The 21678-nt window shown below is 39.1% G+C and overlaps 1 protein-coding gene across 3 annotated transcripts in view; it reads left to right on the top strand.

Annotated features, from left to right (window-relative positions):
• Nucleotides 1-21678, top strand: part of RPS6KC1 (ribosomal protein S6 kinase C1) — an 82650-nt gene that overhangs the window by 8061 nt on the left and 52911 nt on the right. For all 3 annotated transcript variants that reach the window (XM_065746530.1, XM_065746441.1, XM_065746607.1), the window contains exons 3-7: nucleotides 1963-2083; nucleotides 7634-7749; nucleotides 10141-10234; nucleotides 13083-13142; nucleotides 13913-14275. In XM_065746530.1, the coding sequence (XP_065602602.1) occupies nucleotides 1963-2083; nucleotides 7634-7749; nucleotides 10141-10234; nucleotides 13083-13142; nucleotides 13913-14275 (754 nt within the window). The remainder of the gene's footprint in view (nucleotides 1-1962; nucleotides 2084-7633; nucleotides 7750-10140; nucleotides 10235-13082; nucleotides 13143-13912; nucleotides 14276-21678) is intronic.

The raw sequence follows: 21678 nt of genomic DNA, 5'->3' as shown, positions 1-21678 counted from the left end.
CATGCCTTATTGCCTTACAAGTCTAACTTATTTTCTATGATGTACTTGGCATGCTTTGTTGGGACTCAAAGTATATCATGTCCTTCCTCCAAATCTGATTTCTAATGAGCATATTAGAGTGGGAGCTTTGCTAACTTGGCTGAGCTGCATGCATGCAAAGGCATGATTTCCATGAGCTTGTGAAAGAGTTTAGGGTGACCTTTGCTCCTTTGCTTTACAGGCTATTTATGTTATCTCCTCCTGGCTACTGGGAGATGGCTTGCAGCAGTGAAAATGAATACTTTTTAGTGGAACAGAATTTAATGCTCTTATTTTTTTGGCAGCATTTCCCATTGTCTCCAAGAACTGACTATATTGTAACTTGATGTTTTGTGACTTTGCTTTCTTAAGAAACTTAATGTTCTGTATACACATGTCAAGAAATGCTAATCACCCAGTTTCTGGATATTGGATTAAGTACAGTGGTAGAAAATTATTTTTTTTGGAAGTCAAATCACTGGTTAGCTTTCTTGAGAGATTCTGTCTTTAATTGCCTTGCCTCTTGGACTCCATCAAATACTACTTTCAGCTGAGTCCTGGATGCATGTGCATAGTAGATGGGGCTGAGTCAGAATAGCTGCTTTACACAGATACACTGATGAGTTTGATAGAGTGTTGCCCTAGTAAAGCTTTGCATATCCAGTAACAGTCCTATTGCCTTAGATCTGCATTGCTCTGTAGATATGGCTTGCATCCACTGACAATCAGAAGGCCTCTGACCTGGTGCTTAAAAAGAAAAAAAGGAGAATTACTCTAAAATAAAACCTTTTACTTACCTTCAAGTCTGACCTCCTTGAAAAAAGTAATTTTTTTCAATTTTGATTGCTCGTGTGAATGCAACTGGTTAAATCAGAAATATTTGGAATATTTAAAATGGTGTTTAGTTGTGTTAACATGATTGAGACATCTGACCGATGAAACACTGGAATCAACTGAAGAATTTGTTACACTCTTTTTTTTCTCCTAAATTCTATACTAGTCACTCTACGTTACTGTTGAGTTTTATTGTGATGTCGTAATGTGTCTAACCAAAAATGAAGCCAAGGTATAAAATGTCTTTGTTCTTTCTTTTAATTATTTTATCTCATTAGCAAACTAGTTAGCAGTCACAAGTAAATTTTGCTGCTTGATTTTTCTCCTGACCTGATTTTCCTACTGGGTTCCCTATTTTCTGAAGTGAAAGGATACAAAGAATGGAAGAAGTATAATCTAGATTTCTGACTGCAAGATCACAGCTTCTTTCTGAAAAGGGCAGATCAGGAAAATCTGTTGTAATGAATACTCTCCTTGCATTTCTGAAGTCTAGAGCACAGAAAGAATTGTTCAATTTTTTTATCCGGATGATTAGTAATAACAAAAATATGGACTTGTATTTGCACATGATCAGCATTTTATACAGATGTATAGATTGTCAGCTAGTTTGCAGTCCTTGGTGCTTAATGCTCTGTCCATAAAGTATTTTCAGATCATAAGATTTCATAAGAATCTTTTACTTGTCCTGATTTATTTTTCCTAGTTTTCTCTTGCTTTTGTCTCTTCCCCATACCTGCAGCTGCCCCACGCACAGCATGCTGTTGAGTTTTGGAGATTGAAAAGCTCCTATTTGGCTTTTTTTTTCCTTCTCTTAGTGGTTCCCTGTGTAACTCTGTTTTGCACTGTGGCTGAATCAATGCTGCTTTTGCCTTCTGTGTGTCCTTTTTCAGCTTTTCCTTTATGTTTTGCCTGTACAAAAAGACACTATAGTCTTGTTATTCAAAATGTGAGTTGGGGCTAGGTAATGAACCTGTTGATACTGCTGCCAGTTCAGACTGTATATTTTTGTTAAATGTATTTGCTGAAAGTAGTGATCTGATTTGCTTAAAAGTATATTTGTGATGTGAACAATGACTGTACTAATACTTCCCACCTCTTTTTCTGCTTCAGATAGTTGTTTGGAAGAGATACAGTGACTTTAAGAAACTGCACAAAGACCTCTGGCAAATTCATAAAAACCTTTTCAGACATACAGAACTCTTTCCACCTTTTGCCAAAGCAATAGTGTTTGGTAAGCATAATTTCTTCCTGAATTGCTCATATATATTGATGACTCAGTATCCTCGAGTGCATTTTGTTTTGCAGCTGCCTGGAGAAATCTTTTCTGTGTGCTTTTGTGCTCAACTTTTTGGTTTGTTGTGAATGCCTTACAAACATTTATTGATGTAATATGATCTACAAAAGTCTTCTACAGTGAGGGTGCTGAGGCACTGTTGCAGGTGTCCTAGAGATGTGGTTGATGCCCATCCCTGGAGACTTTCAAGGTGAGACTGAATCAGACCCTGAGCAACCTAATTTAGCTGTGGTGTCCCTGTTCATTGTGGGGAAGTTGGACTAGATGGCCTTTAAAGGCCCCTTTCAATGCTAAGAATAAGTGTATGTTAGTGTAAAATGTTAATTCCCTGTTTTCAGGAGCATGTTGGTTGTATTATCTTTGTGAGCAGTGCTTGAACAATGAATAAAGATTGTCATATATAGACTCTGTTTATTGATGAGTTATAGTGAAGTATGATGTTGGAGAAAAAAAAAAATTTATTTGATTATAATTATCAGTTGTATGCTCTTTTGAGGTCAGTTTTACGTAAAGCTATTATTTCACCAAAATAGCACATGAGAGGGCTGTGGCTCTACATGAGAAATATGTCACAAAAACTGATTAGCCAAAAAGGTCTTGACGATTTTCATCTGCATTATGATAAGAATAGCTGTAGAACTCCATATGGAACCAATCACACTCTTATCAACTACTAAAGAAAAAAGGGGTTCTGTGACTCTCAGGTGAAAAAAACCCAACAACCAAACCCACCAGAAGAAAGCCATCCAAGCCTCCCGAGTGTTAAGGCTTAAAATAACATTAAAATTAAAATTTAATATCCTCTTATGTAACACTGTATTATGAACTGTATCTTGCTGGATATGTGATATCTTGAGCTTTAAGCCTTTTTCTTGTGTAGTGTGTCATATGTTTTTAACTAAGCTGTGTGTCTGCTATGCATTTTGCACTTTTCACAGCATTTTTCATGTTTGTTTTTTTTTTCCCCTGGAATTTAATGTTTGTGTGCTGACTGTTTTTTCCAGGTTTTATGGCATTGCCTCTCATATACAGTTTTGCACGTTTTCTCCATTTTTGGCATCCGTGTAGTGTGGTTTTTTGTGCATTTTTGGATGTGGAGCATTTCTCAGCTGGGTGTGCCTTAGGTGTGCTCTTTTTTCATGTTTATTTTTTTGTGCAGCTGCTACATGTCTCCACATTTTCCTCATGCAGTGTTTGTAGATATGCATCTAGCACATGCTTCTGCGTGTTTTTTCTTTGTCACTTGTTAGTGCATTTTAGCATCTAGCTTGCATTTGACACTTCTATCATGCGTTGTCCACCTCTTCACATGTAGTACATTTTGAGGTGCATCTAGTGTGTTTTTTTTCCATTTATAGCATTTTTGCATGCATTTAATACCTTTTTTGCCCTTTCACATGCCTTACTGTTTTTTGCATATTTTATCTGCATTTCTAATTCTTTTTATATTGCACAGTGGTTTTTGTTGGTGTGTTTTTTATTTTTGATTATGATTTTTTTGGGGGATAAATTAACTCTATATTTTGCACACAAAATAACAGAAAGCCCCAGTGCCCTATGACTTTGAGATGGGCAAACTTACCAGTTCACAGAGTGAACTGTGTGGCCCTGGACTGTGACACTGTACCAGTGTTTGCTGGCAGCCCTCTTTTCCCACCAGTGCCAGAGAAACAGTAGGAAAGTCCCCTGAAGGCAAAACCTCCACTTGCAAAGCACGACTTTTCCCTTAGTTTCAGGACCAAATTCTGCCAGACTTAACAGTTTTTGTTAACTCATGCTGCCATGCTTATTCTCATAGACTATTGCATGTATGCATGGCACTGGGATGTTTTAAAGAATATACTAACATAGACAAGTTGAAGTTGGCTTATAAGCCATGTACAAATTGCCCTGCCAGCTCAGAGATGCTGCTGATTTAGTCTGCTATTGTTAGGGACGTTCAAATGACAGGCAAGGAAGCTGAGCTCTGCTGGGACTCTGTGCAGAGCTGTGTAAAATTCCTAGTTTTAAGTTGTTCACAGCAGGTATGTTACACCCAGCTTTTGGGTCTTTTGAGTTTTGTTTGTTTATGAAGTTGGAAGAGGAAGAAGTTTCAGTGCACTGTCAGAACCTGTGTGCTGATGTCTTTTATGACATAGAAGAATAGAGACTGTCTTTTTAATTTCATCTTGAGATGGTTTTATGTCTGATTTACAAGCTAGAGTGCTCATTGGACAAGTTAATCACAGAGCCAGTATTTGTAACCTATAATGTAATTTCAGATAGAAGATATGGTGACTATTCACAAGGGAGGGGTAGAGAGGAGGAAGAGAAAATAAAATTGAAGTGAATACAAACTTCTAATGTCTTAAGTAGTTCTAAATTGTCAGAAACACAAATTTGCTTGCTGTTTCTGTAGTACCTCTATAAACAATGGTCGAATTGAATTAAATCCCTTCTAAAATAGATTTCTTTTGTATGGAACAAACAAGTGTAGCTGCATCATGCATTCAAAGAGAAGGACATCTACAGAAAGACTCAGCCTAGTTATTGACAAAACACTCTTTGAAGTTAAAAACCAAACTGAGCAAAACTCTCTACGTTTGAATGAAGAATACAGGAAAGAATAAATGAAATAAAACCAAGTTTTAAATAATTCACAGATAGCAGAAATGAACAGAAGTGTCTTATTTTTTCCAATTTGATTTATCTTCATTTAAAACATAAATTTTTACAACAGCTTCTTCTACCTCTTTTACACATAATAGGTGCTGCGTGTTTTATTGCCACCTAAAGCATGTATCTTCAGTCCCAGTACTTTTTGTATTAGATAAAAAGTGTAGCCTTTGTGGATGTTGAGTTTTTAACAAACTTCTTTTCAGTCTTGTTCAGTTAAAGGTGGGCTGCAAAGTGCACCTCTGTTAAGAGCTTCCCTTTTCAAGCCACTTTAAAGAAGCGTTTCTGCAGTGTTTCTTCACTGTGGTGATGTTCTGTTTGCTGCAGTTTTTATATTAGATATTTATAAGCATTGCCAGTAGTTGCCAGCAGCATAAAGGTTTTTTTTTTTTAAATACATATGCATGTATGTATAGGAAGATACAATGTCGGCTGTGTCTGAAGAGTCAGATGAGTATCCAAGTTCTTGTGAAAGTCTTGATGAGATTAGAAAGACCAATCCAGGTGTTGAGCAACAGGAAAAACAGGGAAATGGGAATGAGTTCAGTAAGGGTGTCTGGGAATGAAGCTGCTGTGAAGATGATAGTTTGTGAGCAAATCAGTGCCAGATAATATTTTTCCATCCCACGAAGTCTTGTAGTTCTGAAACTGGTTGTCCTGTTAGTGTATCATGATGTTGATGAGCTGGAAAATGTGACAGTGACTAATGTTTCAGTGGCTCTGTTTCAACATACATCTTAGTGAGTTTTGTTTTTGCTCAGCTCCCTAAGAAAATAAGGCTTATATAATTGCACTGACAGAAAGCCAAAACTCTTGCTCATGTGGATCAGCTAAATTTGAGAGGCGAAGTGGCTGCAAAGCTAATGATGTTTCTGCTAAGTGTGTGAAACAGCATCCCATTGAGTAGGGTGCCCACGCTGTGTTCTCCAAAGGGAAGGAGGACTAAGCTGCTGCACATTGGACTGTATGTGAGTGGGTGTGGTGTCAGCCTGTAGGCCTGAGTGCATGCTGCCTGTGCCTGGTGGAAGCTTGGAGAAAGTGAGGAAAAAGAAAGTCTGTTCTTAAGGGTTTTGATGAAGGAGTATAGTGGAGAGAGAAGGATCCCAGTGAGACCAGAAATGGTATCTTACAGAATCACTTTATTGTGCAGATTCTATGTTTCTGACCTTGTTAGCTGCTAATTTCTTTGTAATCAGTTTTCTGATGTTACATTAGCATCCGTGTTACTTTGTAGATTAATTTGTTTCATGCTGTTATGCTTTACTGAGGGAAATTGTTTTTTCTTGATGCCCTGTTTTGCTTGAAGCGAGGCGAAAAACGTAATGCTCCTGGAGCTCTGCTGTGAAGGCCTCTGAAGTTTGATGAGCAGTTTGATATGGCCTGATTTCAGTGCTGCCACTGAATGTGTTAGCATTGCCTTTGCCTTCTTTCTGCTTACTTGTTGCCCGCTCTTTTGTGTGTCTGCTAATGTTTGTACAGCTGAATGGCTGGGGTGAACAACTCACGGGGCTGATCCAGCTGAAAATTAGCCCAGCAATGTCTTTCCTTTCCTTTCATGGAAAAAAATAATCCTCAAAAGCTGTGTTTGTGATCTTCTGAGTATGTACATGTCTTTCTAGTTTTATTTTCTTTTTTTCTGTTACCACATGGGCAGGAGCTATTTACTTGAAGAATTTCTGGAAAGAGTCCTGCTTTGATATTTTCTTCTGGGATTTTTTTTTTTTTTGCTTGCTCTGAGTATAAATGAATTTTGCTTCTGTATTCAGTGCATCTTTTGTCCTCTTCAAAGGTTAATGCCACAGAGCTGTTATAGGTGGCTCTTATTTTTATGGTCATGCTGTTATAGCAATACTATTTCTTGAACTTGTCTTCTCAGTCCTTTTTTTCCCCTCTGTATAGCTGTTTCAACTATCGTTTCTATTCTCCTCCAATTATTACTGTTCACCTTTGCCCTTTTCCTTTTGTAAACTTATAACTATTTCAACAACAAAGTGATGTTGATATGAAAAGTTAAAAGAAGTTGTGTGCAATTGTGAGAATGTGGATTTGAGGTAGTAATGCAAGGGTTCTTTCTCCTGAGAAGCAAATCTCTGAGGTGAGCTGTGGGATTGGTTTTTAAACATTTTTTTTTTTTCTAATTGGAATGTCTTGGGTGCTGGGAAGGGAAAAAGGAAAGGATTGTACATTTTGGTAAACGAGCTGCCTCCCAGTTCTGATTACCTCCTGAATCCAGGGGAGATGAGACCCTGTCTGCATGGAGCTGCTTCAGTGCCTGGTAGCTTCCCTGTCTCACTGTGATTTGTCTCCATAAATAGCACCTTGGAATCAATCATCTGTTTGGGGGCTTTTAGCAATACTTCTGCTTTCTGCTCATGTTGTGTGTTGTTCTTGAGAGCACACGAAGAACTCTCAGCTCCTTACAGGATTTGGGCCATAATCAAGGTTGACACTGACTGGCATATTGTCAAATTGCACACGTATCATTTACTGTTAGACAGCACTGGACATCCGTTAGTGTCTCTTGGCTAATCAAAAGTGTTGCCTCACATATTCTTACAATGAGAGCGTGAAAGATTCTTGTCGTAGCTGCCAGCTTTCATCATCTGAGTGGACTGCAGAAGGTAGTACTCTAGGGACAATTGAGAATAGGAAGATTGAAGATTTGCTGTGTTCTCCTGAAGCACTGGAATGACTTCCATAGATGCAGGGCACTGTCTCCAGAACACTGTTTTTTTTTGTTCTTTTTTAATATTTATTTACTTTGTGGTGATTATTATTGCAGAATAAATGTCCAGTTATTTCTAAAACTGTCAATCCATGTGTCTGTTCCAGGGCGATTTGATGAAACTGTGATTGAAGAAAGAAGGCAGTGTGCTGAGGACCTGTTGCAGTTTTCTGCTAATATCCCTGCTCTCTATAACAGCAAACAGCTTGAAGAGTTTTTTAAGGTTTGTTAGTATTTGTAAGAGTATTTTCTTATTGATAGGAATAAAGTATACTGCTGATTCTGCTGATTTATTTATAAGCTACAGAGTGCAAACCAGCTGGTCTGACATGCTTTCTGAAGTGACTGGCAGTTTTCTCATTCACTCTGAAAATGTAACTTTGAGGGGAAAAACACAAGAAGGTGTGTCACGCCTCTGAGGTGGAAAGTTCTGCAGGAACTTTAGCTGAATTGATTTAGAATTTTTGCTTACTGAATGTTGAGCAAAACCAGTTAAATCCAGAAGTTGTGGGGAAGCAGTAAAAATATTGCTACCGTTTCTGTTGCTTACAGTTTCAAACTAGAAGAATGAAGACTACAAAACTCTTTTCTTGGCCTGTTCTGGGTTCAGATCCATGGCAACAGATTTGGCATGTGGCTAGTCAAATATACTGCTGGCACAGTGTTATGAGAACCACTCACCAGAATGTAGTTTAGGACAGTAAGTTGTTTGGGACTTCCTTTTTATTACACCTGAAGCAGTTTGCTTTCAATAGTTCCTCCAAACCTCTTTATTTTCAGTACTTAGCTAATTGCAATATTCCACAAACACTGAAGCACATAAGCATAAATGTAGTTGTAAACATGATAATAACTCCCTGAAATTAAGGAAATGCTCATTTGGTTTAGATCAGCTTACAAGTGTATTGACATGTTAAGTCTATTTAAATGATACATGCAAAAGCAAGATTACAGAAAGGCTTACAAATTATGATTCACTTTCATGGTACAGTTATTGAGGAAACCTTCATAATAATTAAGATATTTTTCGCTGTGCTAAAATAGGAGAATGAAGTTAAATATTTTATTTTTCAGTTTATTTGTGTTTGCGCTGTTTAAAACTTATTTTTAAATACTTCTGTTTTGTGCTTTTGGATATTTGTTCAGAACTGTCTGTTTTCATCTTTTGCTTAACAAAAGTATTAGTTCTTTTTTTTTTTTTTTAGTGAACATTGTCTGGCTTTATAAGGTAATAAGCAAACCTAGAATGGCATTTGTTTTTACAGGAGTAAATGTGTCTAGAAGGAGAGTTATGCAGGTAGCTGTGCTTGAGCTCACACTAGCTGATGCTGTGTTTTTCATTCTGTAAGAAAGCTTTGTGTTTTGATCAGTCACTGGCTCAGAGTCCTTCAGCTCCTCCCATGAGTGGTTTATTCCTTGTCAGATTTCTGTACACATAGTCATGGAGAAGTAGAGTTCGGCAGTGAAGTCTTACAAGGAACTGTGTATATCTGTGTATTTCTGACTCCGGAAACAGACTACCTATTGTGGAAATGTGTTGGAATAGTTTTAGACAGATGTCTTTGGAGGTGGTGCATTTTCTAATAAAGCTGCATGAAAGGATGAACTTCAAATGTGAAGCAGAAAATTGAAAAACAAAGACAAATGCACACCTTCAACACACAAAACAACAGCAAAAAAAAAAAAAAAAAGGTGTTTCCTCATGTAATTAATTGTTTCTTTAGATATTTTATCTATAGATATTCTTTAAATATTTTATCTATGACTGTCCACCAATATTTCCCCACTAAACCATGTGCCGTAGCACAATGTCTAAATGTTTCTCGAACACTTTCAGGGTTGGTGACTCAACCACCTCTCTGGGCAGCCCGTTGCAGCACCTGGACACTCTTTCAGTGAAGTTTTTCCTGATTTTATGTTGTGCAATGTGTGGAGTTTAGCTAGATCAGGCTTACTGTCACTCCTTTGCAGTGGAAATACTAAGTCAAGGCTTGAAGCAGTGATGGAGCAGCTGGTGGGAAGGCAAGGCCAACCCAGGGGAGCTCAGGTGCATGCAGTGTACCTGAGTGACCAGAAAGAGTGGAGACAGGATCTACTCCTTTCCAGACCTCATTTAAGGGTTGGCAGTGGAGGCAAGGGGTTCTTGCTGGAGGTACCCATATACCTGAGACCTTTAAAGCTCAGTGGCTTCTTTCCTTTGTTTCTGTGTCCTTGACTGCTGCATTTGATCATGTCCTCACCTGCTTCGGCCTAGGACTTTGCTGCTATGCTGTCATTGCAGCTCTTTCCATCACGTTACAGTGTTACACCCATTGAAATCTGTGAGAAATTATATGAGCTGTTTATATAGTTGTTGAATAGATAGATGTTTCAACATCTATCTATTCAACAATAGATAGAATGGATATCTATCAATAGAATGGATATCAACAATAGATTAGAATGATACTAGGATTAAACTTCAAGCTAATTTTGCAGGTATGTATAGTTCAATGAAGTGCATTAACTGAAAGGCAATGGAACATTTACTATCTAGAAGAGTTAATTTTGAATGTTACTGCTATAGACTTTTCTTAAAGCACAGAAGCTAAATAATTTCTTTCCCTCTTTTCAGGGTGGAGAGATACATGATGGATCTGAGCTGATTGGTCCTGCTGAGCCTCTGTCTGACTCCCTGACTGACAACCTGTCTGACTGCAGCTCTGAAGGTTTGCTTCCTTGTCTTGTGGCCTTATACTGTGACCTCGTTTAAAGCAGCACATAAATGACAAGTGCTGTATTTGTGCATTGGTATCTAGTTTCTGTTTTCTGGATATGACTGGAAAGTTGAAACTGGGATATAAAAAAAAAAAAGGTGGGGCTCACCAGAACTTTCTGCTCTGCTGGAAGTTTGCTTCTAACAGGACATTTTCTTGGAGTTTGTATGTCTTGCAACTCGTGTGTTCTTATGTTTGAAACCAAATGTTGGCAAATGGGATTTGGGAGAGAAAGTAACAGCTGTCTTTAAGGCCTCTAGGTGGCAGTGGCAATACTCGGCTCTGAGTCCTCTGCTTGCATGTAATTTTTCTAGTTCTGATTATCATAGCTTACTAGGACTAGTTAGTTTTCTGTTTTTTGTGGGCTGACGCAGTCTCCCCGTGAGCACTGTTTCTCCAAGCTGCCTTACTGAGAAGGCAATTGTGTTTGCCTTATAGAGGTTGGTGTTTGCTAATAAGGGTCTGTTGTGTTTTCTCAGTTTAGTCTGTCCTTTTGAGACAAAGTTCCCTCTGCTGAATGCATGCATGTTAATGGTGCAAATGCACCAAACTCATGGTAGGGCTTTTTTTTCTTTTTCTTTTTTTTTTCTTTTTAACCAAAAAGAGCAATAGATATCCTGTTTCTGTACCAGTTTGATAGTTAATGCTTCTACAAGAATCTCTGTGCTCTTCAGGAGGGTGGATCACAGTGCATTACAGTACTTTCTAATCTTGCTGACAAGCAGTCTCTCATCTTCCTCTCTAGATACATGGGATAAAGTTCATCTGTTGAACTTCCTCTCCAATTTTTTTTCTATACTGACTGCCACATTCTTTTGATAAATCCTCTTGGAAGGTCACTTTTTTTCTTTTTTTTCTTTTTCTTCTTACTGTTTTTACCATGTTCATGTTTTCTTTCCAGAAATAAGCAGATACATTTCAGGCTTTTCCTACCCCTCAGCTGTTTGGAAGTCCTGTGGTTGAGATTTGTTTGGTGGCAGACCTCGGCCTTGCACCATGCCCCTAAGAAAACTTTATTATATCAAGCTCTGTGCCATGCTAATGTGTTCATACGGTTTCTAGTCAGGTTGGCCATAGGAGTAGAACAAATGTTTTGTTTGCATCATAGAAAGGGGAGGCTCTGTTTGAAATCTGCTGTATAGATGTGTCCTGATTCATATAGTCTGGGAGGCCAGCACACCCTTCCCACAAAATATGGTCCGATAGTAATAGGACAAGGGGTAATGGTTTTAAGCTAATAGAGGGTGCACTTAGATTAGATACGAGGAGGAAATTCTTTACTCATGGATTGGTGGGGTACTGGAGTAGCTTGGCCAGAGAAGCTGTGGATGCCCCATCCTTGGAGGCATTCAGGGTGCTGGATGGAGCTTTGAGCAATGTGGTCTAGTGGGAGAGATCCCAGTTCGTGGCAGGGGGTGGAACTTCAAAAGTCTCTTTCAACCTGAGCCATTCTGTGATTATGAAAACTGCAGCTTTTCCTTTCATTCATTCTGTCTGTACCCTTTGTCCATCAGTCAGCTCTGCTTGCATGTACAATTCCCTAGCTTGCGATTTTTTTCACTGAAGAAGAACATTTGACTCCTCTGAATGCCTTGTCATAAATTGAGTCAGGAACATCCAAATTTAAATTTGTTGTCTCTAAATTGGGCAGATGATACCTGATTCATTAGGACGTGAGTAATTTTCTGTTTTCCTCTGGTTTGTTGTGAGATTGTCTTCTTCATGTATTCCTGAAACTACAGTTTTCTGCATGTACACTGCTTTATTTTCATCCCCTGAAAAGATCAGGAGCGTTGCCTTCTGTGCACCTGTGTACTCCCCTATTCTCAAGTAGTCTTGTGTCACTGAATATCACTGTGGGTTGATTTTAGACCAAGTGATGACTGATAATCTGTTCTTCTTCCTGTCTTTTTCCTCTCACTCAGGTTAAAAAGGTTAAAACTGCTAGCTTTGGAGAAGCAACATTTCTACAGTGCTAGGCAAATACATGTGCTTTCTCTCTACTCTTCCATAAATTGTAACCCTCCCCCCCCACCCCCCCCCCAGCTCTAGAGTTGCAAATCAAAAGAAGTTTGATCTAGATGCCTTTGAGTCACCTCCTTGGTGCTACACATATTTTTTGAAGAAGTCAGAATTCTTTACCTGATAGTGTGTATAAACTCTTGACTCTTTTGATAATACAGAAAGAAAGCAAGACAGCTGCTTTTAGCTCAAAATTTACCTTTGTTGCATGTACAAACAGCTAAATGCCTTGACCTTCTTGCCTGTTTTATTGCTTCAGTGGGTACGTGTGCCAAGGTGATAAAACAAACTGCTACGTGATATCCAGGTGGCACTGCCAAATTCATGGCCTGCTCCATATGTCTCATGCAGAGTACTGTTCTGGAATGACATTTTTTGAGACTGAAACCTGGCATTTTTTTCTTAGTATGAGCTGTAGGTCCCAGCTTTGAAGACTCTAAGTCTTGTTAGCTGTAAATTATCAGAGCAGTGTTAGATTGGGATTAAAGTCCCACTGCTGTTGAAATTTGCTGAGTTGGAGTGCAGAGGTTTGAGTTAGCCATCCTAAGCAGATGCCTGTGTTCTGAATCTGAACCTCGGTGGCGGCAAGTCTAATTTTGCTGTCAGTTTTAATGGTGTGCTACCAAATGGTTATCTCTGATAGCCAGTTCAAGAGCAGTTTCACATGATGTACTTTTACCTGCAGCGTGGTCATGTATTTCATTTTTGATGACAAGTGAACATCTTATCTGTCATGCAAAAGGGTATCAGAAACATTTTTCATTCTTGTCTTTTTCAGTTCGGAAAGACTTAAGTGGGCTTGATGATGTGACACTTACAAGCCAGTCAGAATGCGGAGGTGAGAGCTGGAAGTTGTTTCAGTTAGTTTTGTGGAATTTTAATTATTAATTATGGTTGGACACATTATGTGGATGGTTCTTACAGAATGGTGCACATGTAAATTGACGTTTATTCCCAAATAACTCTCCTAGGTTTCTGTAGTTTGAAATTACTGAAGATCGGTTTGAAGTAAATATGGTTGTGGCAAATGTAAAATAAAATGTACAAGCTGTGAAATTGCAGTGAAAGAGGTATAAGCCAATCAATTTTTTACCACATCTGAACAATGAAAGAATAGTTTATATGGTAGTCATGAATGAGTGCTGCATGATACAGAAGCTGACTAACTGTGAATTTGAAGTCCTAATTGAATAATTTTGAGATGCTTCATCTTACTGATTTAAAATGGTATATAGAGAGATCTTGCAACAGTGATCTGTCTCCTACTGTTCTAACAGCACTCACACAGGGAGGTTTAGTTTCCTGGGGCCCAATAGTGAGCAAGCTTTGAAGGTTAAAGTTGGGTGTTAGGTGTTTGTCTCTTCATTCCGGGTATTAAAATGAAGAAGAGTTGCTCTACAGAGTTTATAGCTAACTTTAAAAAAAACATATTTTTTCTGGTTACTCAAAAGGCATTTTTAAATTTGAGATTTTTTTGTGCTCAAAGTCTTAGGATGCTGGAGAAGTGAAAAGAAAGCTAAAATATTTGGATGTGATAAAGAATTTTTAATGTTCCCATGGTATATAAGAAATGCAGAGTAACAGATGTCTTTCTTATCATGCTTTCAGGCTTCTCCAGTGACAGTGACCTGATCTCTCTGACAGTTGATGTAGACTCTCTTGCTGAATTAGACGATGGAATGGCATCCAACCACAGTTCTCCCAGTAGAGCTGTTGGCCTTTGCCTTACTTCTGAGCCCCCAGTACAAAGCACAGTGGCATCTGAGCAGGAGTGGAGCAAGCCTGAAGGAGAGAGGGAGAGCCATGGTCTGTTTACTGGAAGCTTAAAACCCAGGCCTGGCAAACAAGATTACTTGGAGAAAGCAGGCGAGTTGATAAAACTGGCCTTGAAAAAGGAGGAAGAAGAAGACTATGAAGCTGCCTTCAGCTTTTATAGAAAAGGGGTTGATTTACTTCTGGAAGGTGTTCAAGGTATGGATGTTCCCATTCTGTTTGTCTTACCTTTGGTTATGGGTATTTGATTATGGTATTTCCTTAGTTACGTCCACTTATTATGTTGCAAAGAGGTGATATGAAATGCAGAATGATGTGTGCCTGGCTTTTGTCTGCTTGATAGCTGCTGTGCATGCAAGACAGAGAGAAATCTTTCTCTTTAAGACTTTGATGATAAATAAGGATCTAATCTTCCAAGTGCCAAATATCTCCTATTTAAAATTGCAGCACAACCTCTGACTTGCAGGTAAGTAGTGAAGTGCTCCACTTTTGTCTCTTTCCTTTTTATTACCTAGGCATTAATTAATATGTGGCACTTGCAGCACTGTTGAAACATTATTTAATTTACATGGTTAAGTGAGGATTAATTATCTCCATTTTACGCATGGGGAGAGGCAGACTCAGGTTAACTTTTCAATCACAACAGGATTAGAAGTATTCTTGGCTCACAGCCTCTTGCTTCTTTCACTTAACTGTTCTCCTTTTTCCTAGCTGAAAGATGCTTGAAAATTTACATGCTTACACTACTGGAGGAGAACAGGATTTTTTTCAGAAGACTCTTAGATGTGTCAATATAACTGCAGAAACTAATGTTAACTGAAATGCAACTCTATGTAAACTTCTGTAGTCTCCTTGCACTCTCTCAGTCAGGGAACAGTTTTATCCTTTTTCATCTCTAGTTCTTGAGAATCTAGAGAGATAACCTCATGTATTTGCATTTTGTCCAACAACAGCATAAAATGACCACAGGAAGAGGTTTGTTGTTTCCTGGAGTGAATTCAAGGTCTGTGTATTGTGCTTCTGCTTGGCACAGATCAAGTGAGTAAGATTAGAATTGTGGCATTGTTTGACAGCATATAGCACATGAACATTCTGCTGCTCCAGAGCTGAACTTAAATGCTAGTGTACCAAAGCATTTATGATTATAAGTCTGTTCTGCATCTCAGTACAGTGCTCAGCAGTGGTCTAAGCCCTGTGAACAGTTGTAGGAATGGAACTTAACCTACTGAACTGCTTTAAGAAAGGCTATCAGGAAATGGTGGATAAGTTAATGATGAAGGCTAGGGGTGTGCACTAGGATGTCTGTGGAGACTTTGCATAAAAATGTCAGTTAACTTTTTGGCAAAAGTGAATCCACCTTTGTCTTTTGCTGTCCCAGTGATGTCAGTAGGGCTGCTGCTTTGCTGCTTATCCTGTCTTGCCCATGTTATCACAGTGCCTTCACCTGGGAGCCAGAAATGTGTACAGACTGGTTTTAGGTGGTTATTGTCATTTTCCTTTCTCTGTGTCACTGCGTGCCTGTGGAGATGGAAGGGAAGTTGACGTTCATCCTCTGCTGGGCACTTAGCTTAGATTTGCATGAATCCAGCTCATCTTGTGTTCTCTTCTGAGCTTCTGCAAGCTGGCAAGGAGCCTCTGATGTCTTCTTTATAATGACTTTCCTAAAAAAGTGTGCTTTTTAAGCATAGATGAAGACAGGTTAAAAAACCCAACACAAAAAAACTAAACAGAAAAACCCAACCCATCAGTTAGCTCTCATACATTTAATTTGAGGTTTAATACTGATTTGCAAATATTCACTGTATGTTGCAATAAAAAACCCTTATCCCTGTCATTTCAGTAACCTCTGGTTGTGTATTTCATGTGGGTAATAATGTGCCTGTTTCAAAGATGAGGGTGGTGCAGCTGTTGCCAAATGTCTCTAGTCTTTTGCCATTTAATATTTTTATCCTTTTTTGTCTAAACTAGCCTTTTTATTTTCTGAAAGCGAAACACAGCATTCATATATACTTAGCAATCGAAAGTGACTGTACCTTTTGTCACAGACATTGCAATTGTAGCCTTCGGAACAAACTGGAAGTGGCTCTTGCCTGTAAAACTGCAGTACATACTTTTGCCACATGGTGGCACCAAGGAAATAGAAAATGACTTAAAAATTAAAGTTCGAAAGTGTGACCAGTGTGCTGGGGGAAAGAAGCAGCATCATCCATCCCCTGTGTTTGGAACTTCTGAGAATTATTGTGGAAGTGAAATGCCTCCATACGCTGATTAGGCATATCTAAAAGATAAAGATCTCTCTGTTGCCAGCCGCTCCTTTAGGCTCAGCACAAGAAGTTCTTACGTCTTAAGTCTGCTTCTTCAGAATCATGTATGGGTGAGTTTATTACTTTGAGTTTACAGACTTATTGTTTAGTTTGGAGTAGCAGGCTTCCATAAAGGCAGCTGGAGAAGCTCAACTGTCACGTTCCCAATGACCTCAGCTCTCTGAGTTGGTGCACTGATGCTGGTTGAGACGAGGTATTGCACAAGCTCTTGAGTTCATTCTCAACTATACGTACTCTCAGAAGTGTAGTGCTGTTAGTTATACTGTGCAAATTGTATATAGATTTTCCTCTGCTAGTCTCTCATGGACTTTTACTACAGAATCCTTCCATGCCCTTTTTACACCTCTTCTAACTTCCCTTTCATTGCTGCCAGAGCTCCCTCACGTCCATGCAGAGCTAGTGACTGCTGTCGTTTCATTTTTCCTTGAAATACACAGAGATTCTGATCCCATCTTGTGTTTTCTAGGCTCTACTGCGTGTAAGATTTTGGCACTTCTGCAGAGCAGGTCTGTAGAGGTTGTATAAGCTGTTTGAGCACTTCTCCACAGGCTGAAGCCTTCAGAAATTCAAGTCAGGAGTGAGTGCCATGTTCCTGACTTGCTTGAGAAATTCAATAGATAGAAACTTTGGTTCTCAATTGTAGCTTCTCATTTGTTTTGTTAGCATGTCAGAGCACTTTGAGGTCAATGCATTGCTTCAGGTCCAGTGATGGAAAAAATGTTCTAATCGATTGCAGCCACCGACTTCTAGGCTGGAAGTCAGCTGTGTTTTGTACCAAGTTAGTGCTTTCCTGACTTTGATGCAGAACGTAACTTATGTTGGGAAAAAAATTGATTAGGAGGCTGAAATTATGGAAAAGGATTTTTGGAGTAAAGAAGGGAGTCCTGTTCCTGCTGGTGTGAATTGTTCCTTTTTCTTCAACCATTCTCCAGTTGTATCCATTATGGATCTTGGCTGTAAAAACATAGCTATTGCTATTGCATGTTGCTGTGTTTCAGTCACTTCAAGCACAAGATGGTGCAAGAACAGCCACAGCAATACGATTGGTCTAATTGTGCAGAAAAGTACCAACTCTGTTCTCTGTGGCTTAGGAAAAAAAAAAGTGTCTGTTCTTAGCCTGTTCCCTTTGAGGCTCTTTGTTACATATTAACATCTGAAGGTGTGTGATCCATTTACTTTGTCATAGATCTGGGGTATTTGTGTTCTTGTGTGTAGCAGCTGTGGCTGAGCACAATTAATATTTATTTGCTGTAGGGGGCTGGTTCAGCTAGGTAGTGTGGACCTTGTTGCATGAAGTACGTGGTACGTAAGCCAGCTTTGCAGACACAAGCATGTTTCCCAGGTATTTGTGTTTTGTGCTGGTTATCTACAGCTTCTAGATAAGCTGTTGGTGTCTTTGAAAGCAGGCTGTGAATGTCGATTTCTCACTGCTCTGCACTATTTTTGTGTTTATCCAGTAAACAGAGCTGGAACAGAAATTACACAAATTACTGGAACCTTCATGCAATGACTTTGACCTTTAACCCAGAAATGCATATACAGTGAAACACTGGAAATACTTTGGACAACTAGGTGATGTTTCTGGATATACTGAAAAGAAACCAACTTGTTTCTAATTACTGGGATTACGATGGGCTGTGATCTGAACTTGTGATGGAGCCAGGAATGCAAACAGGAGCATGACTGACAGAATGCCAGAAAGACTGTGCTTTATGAAAAGAGGAGAAAAGCCATGGCTTTTATGTGAGCATGCTCCTGGCTTCCAGATTAAAAAGAGCCTCTGCTTGTTTGTTGAATAATACTTACTAGAGCTACTTCTGTTACAAAGCAGTAGCTACGTTACATTCCTTTAACTTGTAAAGTTCTATAAGCAGTAGTTTTTTTTGTTGAGAGTGACAATCTCTAAGCAGTTTTTGAGCTGCATAGTGGTTGTGCCAGGTGGGAGTGATGTTTTTGAGGAAACAATAGACCTGTTTTCTAAGAGGTGTCAGGGTGTGTTAGTTGCCATCAGGCAAATGCAAATGAGGATCCTTACATTCCAGTTGCAGGACTATTTATGCTAATGTTATATATTTGTGATACTGTTGAAGAGATGAAGAACAGTTAATTTTTGCAAGACAGAGCCCTGGCGGTAATGACCCATCAGGGCACCTTGGGCTGTGTGTGAGATGATGACTTCTGCAGGGAAAGAGTTGTGCTGGGCTCTGCTGGGAAAGGTTATTGACAGTGTTACTGGGAGAATTGGGGTTTTCCCCTAGCTGATCTCAAGACTTCTGTGCTCAGATGGTGCATCAGGACTGTCACTTCACTGTTGCAACTTCCACCGAGCTTGGAACCAGTCAAGATAAGAACTTTCTGCCCCAGTTCCTTCCAAAGGAGCTGAAAAGCTGTTACATCCTAGTAGACTGAGAGTCTGGTGTAGGACCATTTGGATTTGTCTTTCTAAGCAGCAATATGAAGTGTTACCTCTTCACATTCCAGCTTCTGTTCTAAAGCAGTCTAGTTGTTTGTAGCAGTGCTTGTCTGCTGATAAGCAGATGGATTAAGAAGGGATATTGGAAGTATTGTGGTTTGCTTAAAAAAAAGTCATCTAATTCCAGTGTGCTTTCAGTGATGGCAGAGTTCTTGCTAATATAGGCCATGAGTAGTTCATAACTGGAATGTGCTGACTTCCAAGTCTGCTGCAGACCATATAGAGCTTCAGAGCAGATTAGTGCTGTAGGGCAGATGTTGGATAGATCACCCTGAATGAAGTCATTCTGTATGCACACATACTGGGTTTAGAGACACCATCATGGCTAAGCAGTAAAATATGGCATCTGCTAGTAAAGTATGGTGAAGTCTAGTACGTAAATACAAGCAGATTCAGCTATGTGAAGGAATACTCAAGGCAAAGGTATAATATATATATATATTAAACTTCAAGACTTCTCTGCACAAAATGCTGATAAAGATGTGGGGTTTAGTACCTTCTGCAGGTTGGTACCCATACAATACATGTATGAGTAAATTGTGCTGCTAACTAAGCCAATGAATAAGGCATGTTTTAGGGGTGATGTTGAATGCGGTCCCTTAGCATTTGGTTGTAAGAGAGTGAATAAGGATGTGTCAAGGTGGAATGTAAGCATCTGTACTTTCTTCCTTCTTTTGGGGGACAGCTAGCAGCATTGGCTTGGTGTTGATCCAACCTTTCCAAGATTTGAGTTTGTCTTCATGGCAGTTCCTCATTAGATTGCTGATCATGCCCAGCCTCTCTGACAGGCATCTCTTCCTGCCTGCACAGTTTTTTGTCCGGGCTGTTGTTAGCCAGCACGTAGCTGCAGCTGTATATGTTAATCTTTCACTTGTGCTTCATGGTGTTTTTAACCTCCTATCAGAAGACCCCTAGTGGTTGCTACGCTTCTTCCAGTGCAACGTAAGCTGAACAGACTGAGCTAGGTGACAGTACTGACATTAAGATTCACTTTTTTTTTAGTTAAAAATGAAGAACATAGAGAACTTGGAAAATCTTTTCCTCTCTTTCATGATGGTCATCCGTATAAAATCTTCCACTGCTGCAGCTGTCAGAGTGCTTTCCTTTTTCTGTGATCTATGTGTGTGAGGAGCTGCTGCTGTCACCATTTTGTTTCCCTGTCTGTGCTAGGATGCTATTGTTTATTCTTCTGTCTTACAGCAGTCATGGGCTTATTTTCCTTATTCTTATGCACTTTCACAGGATAGTGTTCAAGGTTATTTCTCATGTGTGAGGTCTTACTTTGTTGAAATGCCTTGCAGCTGAAGACTGAAAGTTGTAGCAGATGGATGGGAAATTAATCTTTTCTTCCCTGTAGCACTGTATGACCAATCCTTTTCATTTTATTTTCAGTTAGTCACACATGCATGGGGAAAGCTACCATCTTGTGTGTTTAACATGAGATTGTATGAATAAACAGATGTTTGTTGGTTAGCATTTCTTGAAAATTACTTATTTTATGATGAGTGTTACTGTCTCCTGTTGACTGGTCATTCAAACGCATTTTGTCCACACCATTATTCTGTGTAATCTTAACTTTTGCACATATGGCAATATTTTCTTTCCAGAGAGGTATTTACCTAAGTATTCACACTACTGGCTTGTAACGTTACATATGTGACAGCAAATAGAATTGGTAACCTCACAGAGAATGAAGATTTGTGTCTTGAGGAATGTACAATAAAGAGAACATGTGCAAAATATACAGAGCATACCAGAAAATGGGAAGAATTCTTACATGTTCACTCACTGTATTTAGGCTTAACTTTGGTTTCATTTATTATTGTTTTTTAATATTTACTGTATCCACCATAATACCAGTGGAGTTTAGCCATCACCCCAAAGTATATCACTGTGAATTTGATATATAGCATGCTGGGGATGAGCCAGTGGGCTTATTTCACAAATCTGAATTACCACCTGCTGCTAAAATCTATAGCATCTTTCCTTGATGCTGAGATGCCCATCTACTCCAGCACCTGCCACATTTCACTTAAGTAATTGTTTGAAAATTAAAGGTTACCCACTCTCTTGTGAAAGTTTGGAGACTTGTTCCTAAATCTGCGACTCTTCCCTTTCCTGAAATAAATGTTAGGGTTATAAAAGTGTGTCCAAAGTGGTCACAAATCTGTGCTGGATTATGACTTGCATTGTCACTTACAGTGTGCCTGAGCTTTTGTTTGGCTAATATGGACAAAGGAGTCGGCTTCACATGATGTAAGAAGTGTTTGCCCTAAGAAGAACAGAGGTCCTCTTGAACCAATTAGGCAAAAATAACAGCTGGGCTACCCACTAATAAGGAAGGTGCTGCTAAACCTCTTTTCATTGTGAGAAGAAATAAATCTTTTAAGGCTTACTCCCTTGCATTTTTATAGAGAGCAATTCTTTGAAAAATTCAGCAATCCAGCTGGGTGATATGTGCAGGAAGACTGTGAAGAAGATAAAGAAACTTTTAAAAATAAAAAATGGTATTATAGCTATTAGATTTGGCAATTATAAATGTTTCATTGAAGATTTCAGTATTTAGAGAAAGTTTTACCGTTTAAATTGTTAAGTACATCGAGTTTGGGGTTAGCACAACAGGCAGTCTCCCACAAGTTCCTTGTAGCCTGCAAGAGGACATTCCTTCCTGGAGCAAATCGCTTCTGATTCCCTCTTAAACAAAGGCAGCCCACATGTATTTTTAGAAAGTCTGAGAAAAAAGCAGGAAGATTTGGAATATGGAGGTTACAAAGGACTGGGACAAGTGATGGGAACTTTTTATT

This window comes from Cyrtonyx montezumae, unplaced genomic scaffold (genome assembly GCF_038088225.1).
Source record: "Cyrtonyx montezumae isolate F1298 unplaced genomic scaffold, pur_monq_1.0 scaffold_0, whole genome shotgun sequence".
Taxonomy (NCBI): Eukaryota; Metazoa; Chordata; class Aves; order Galliformes; family Odontophoridae; genus Cyrtonyx; species Cyrtonyx montezumae.
Note: the sequence above shows the minus strand (reverse complement) of the source record. Positions and strands in the feature narration are given on the sequence as shown.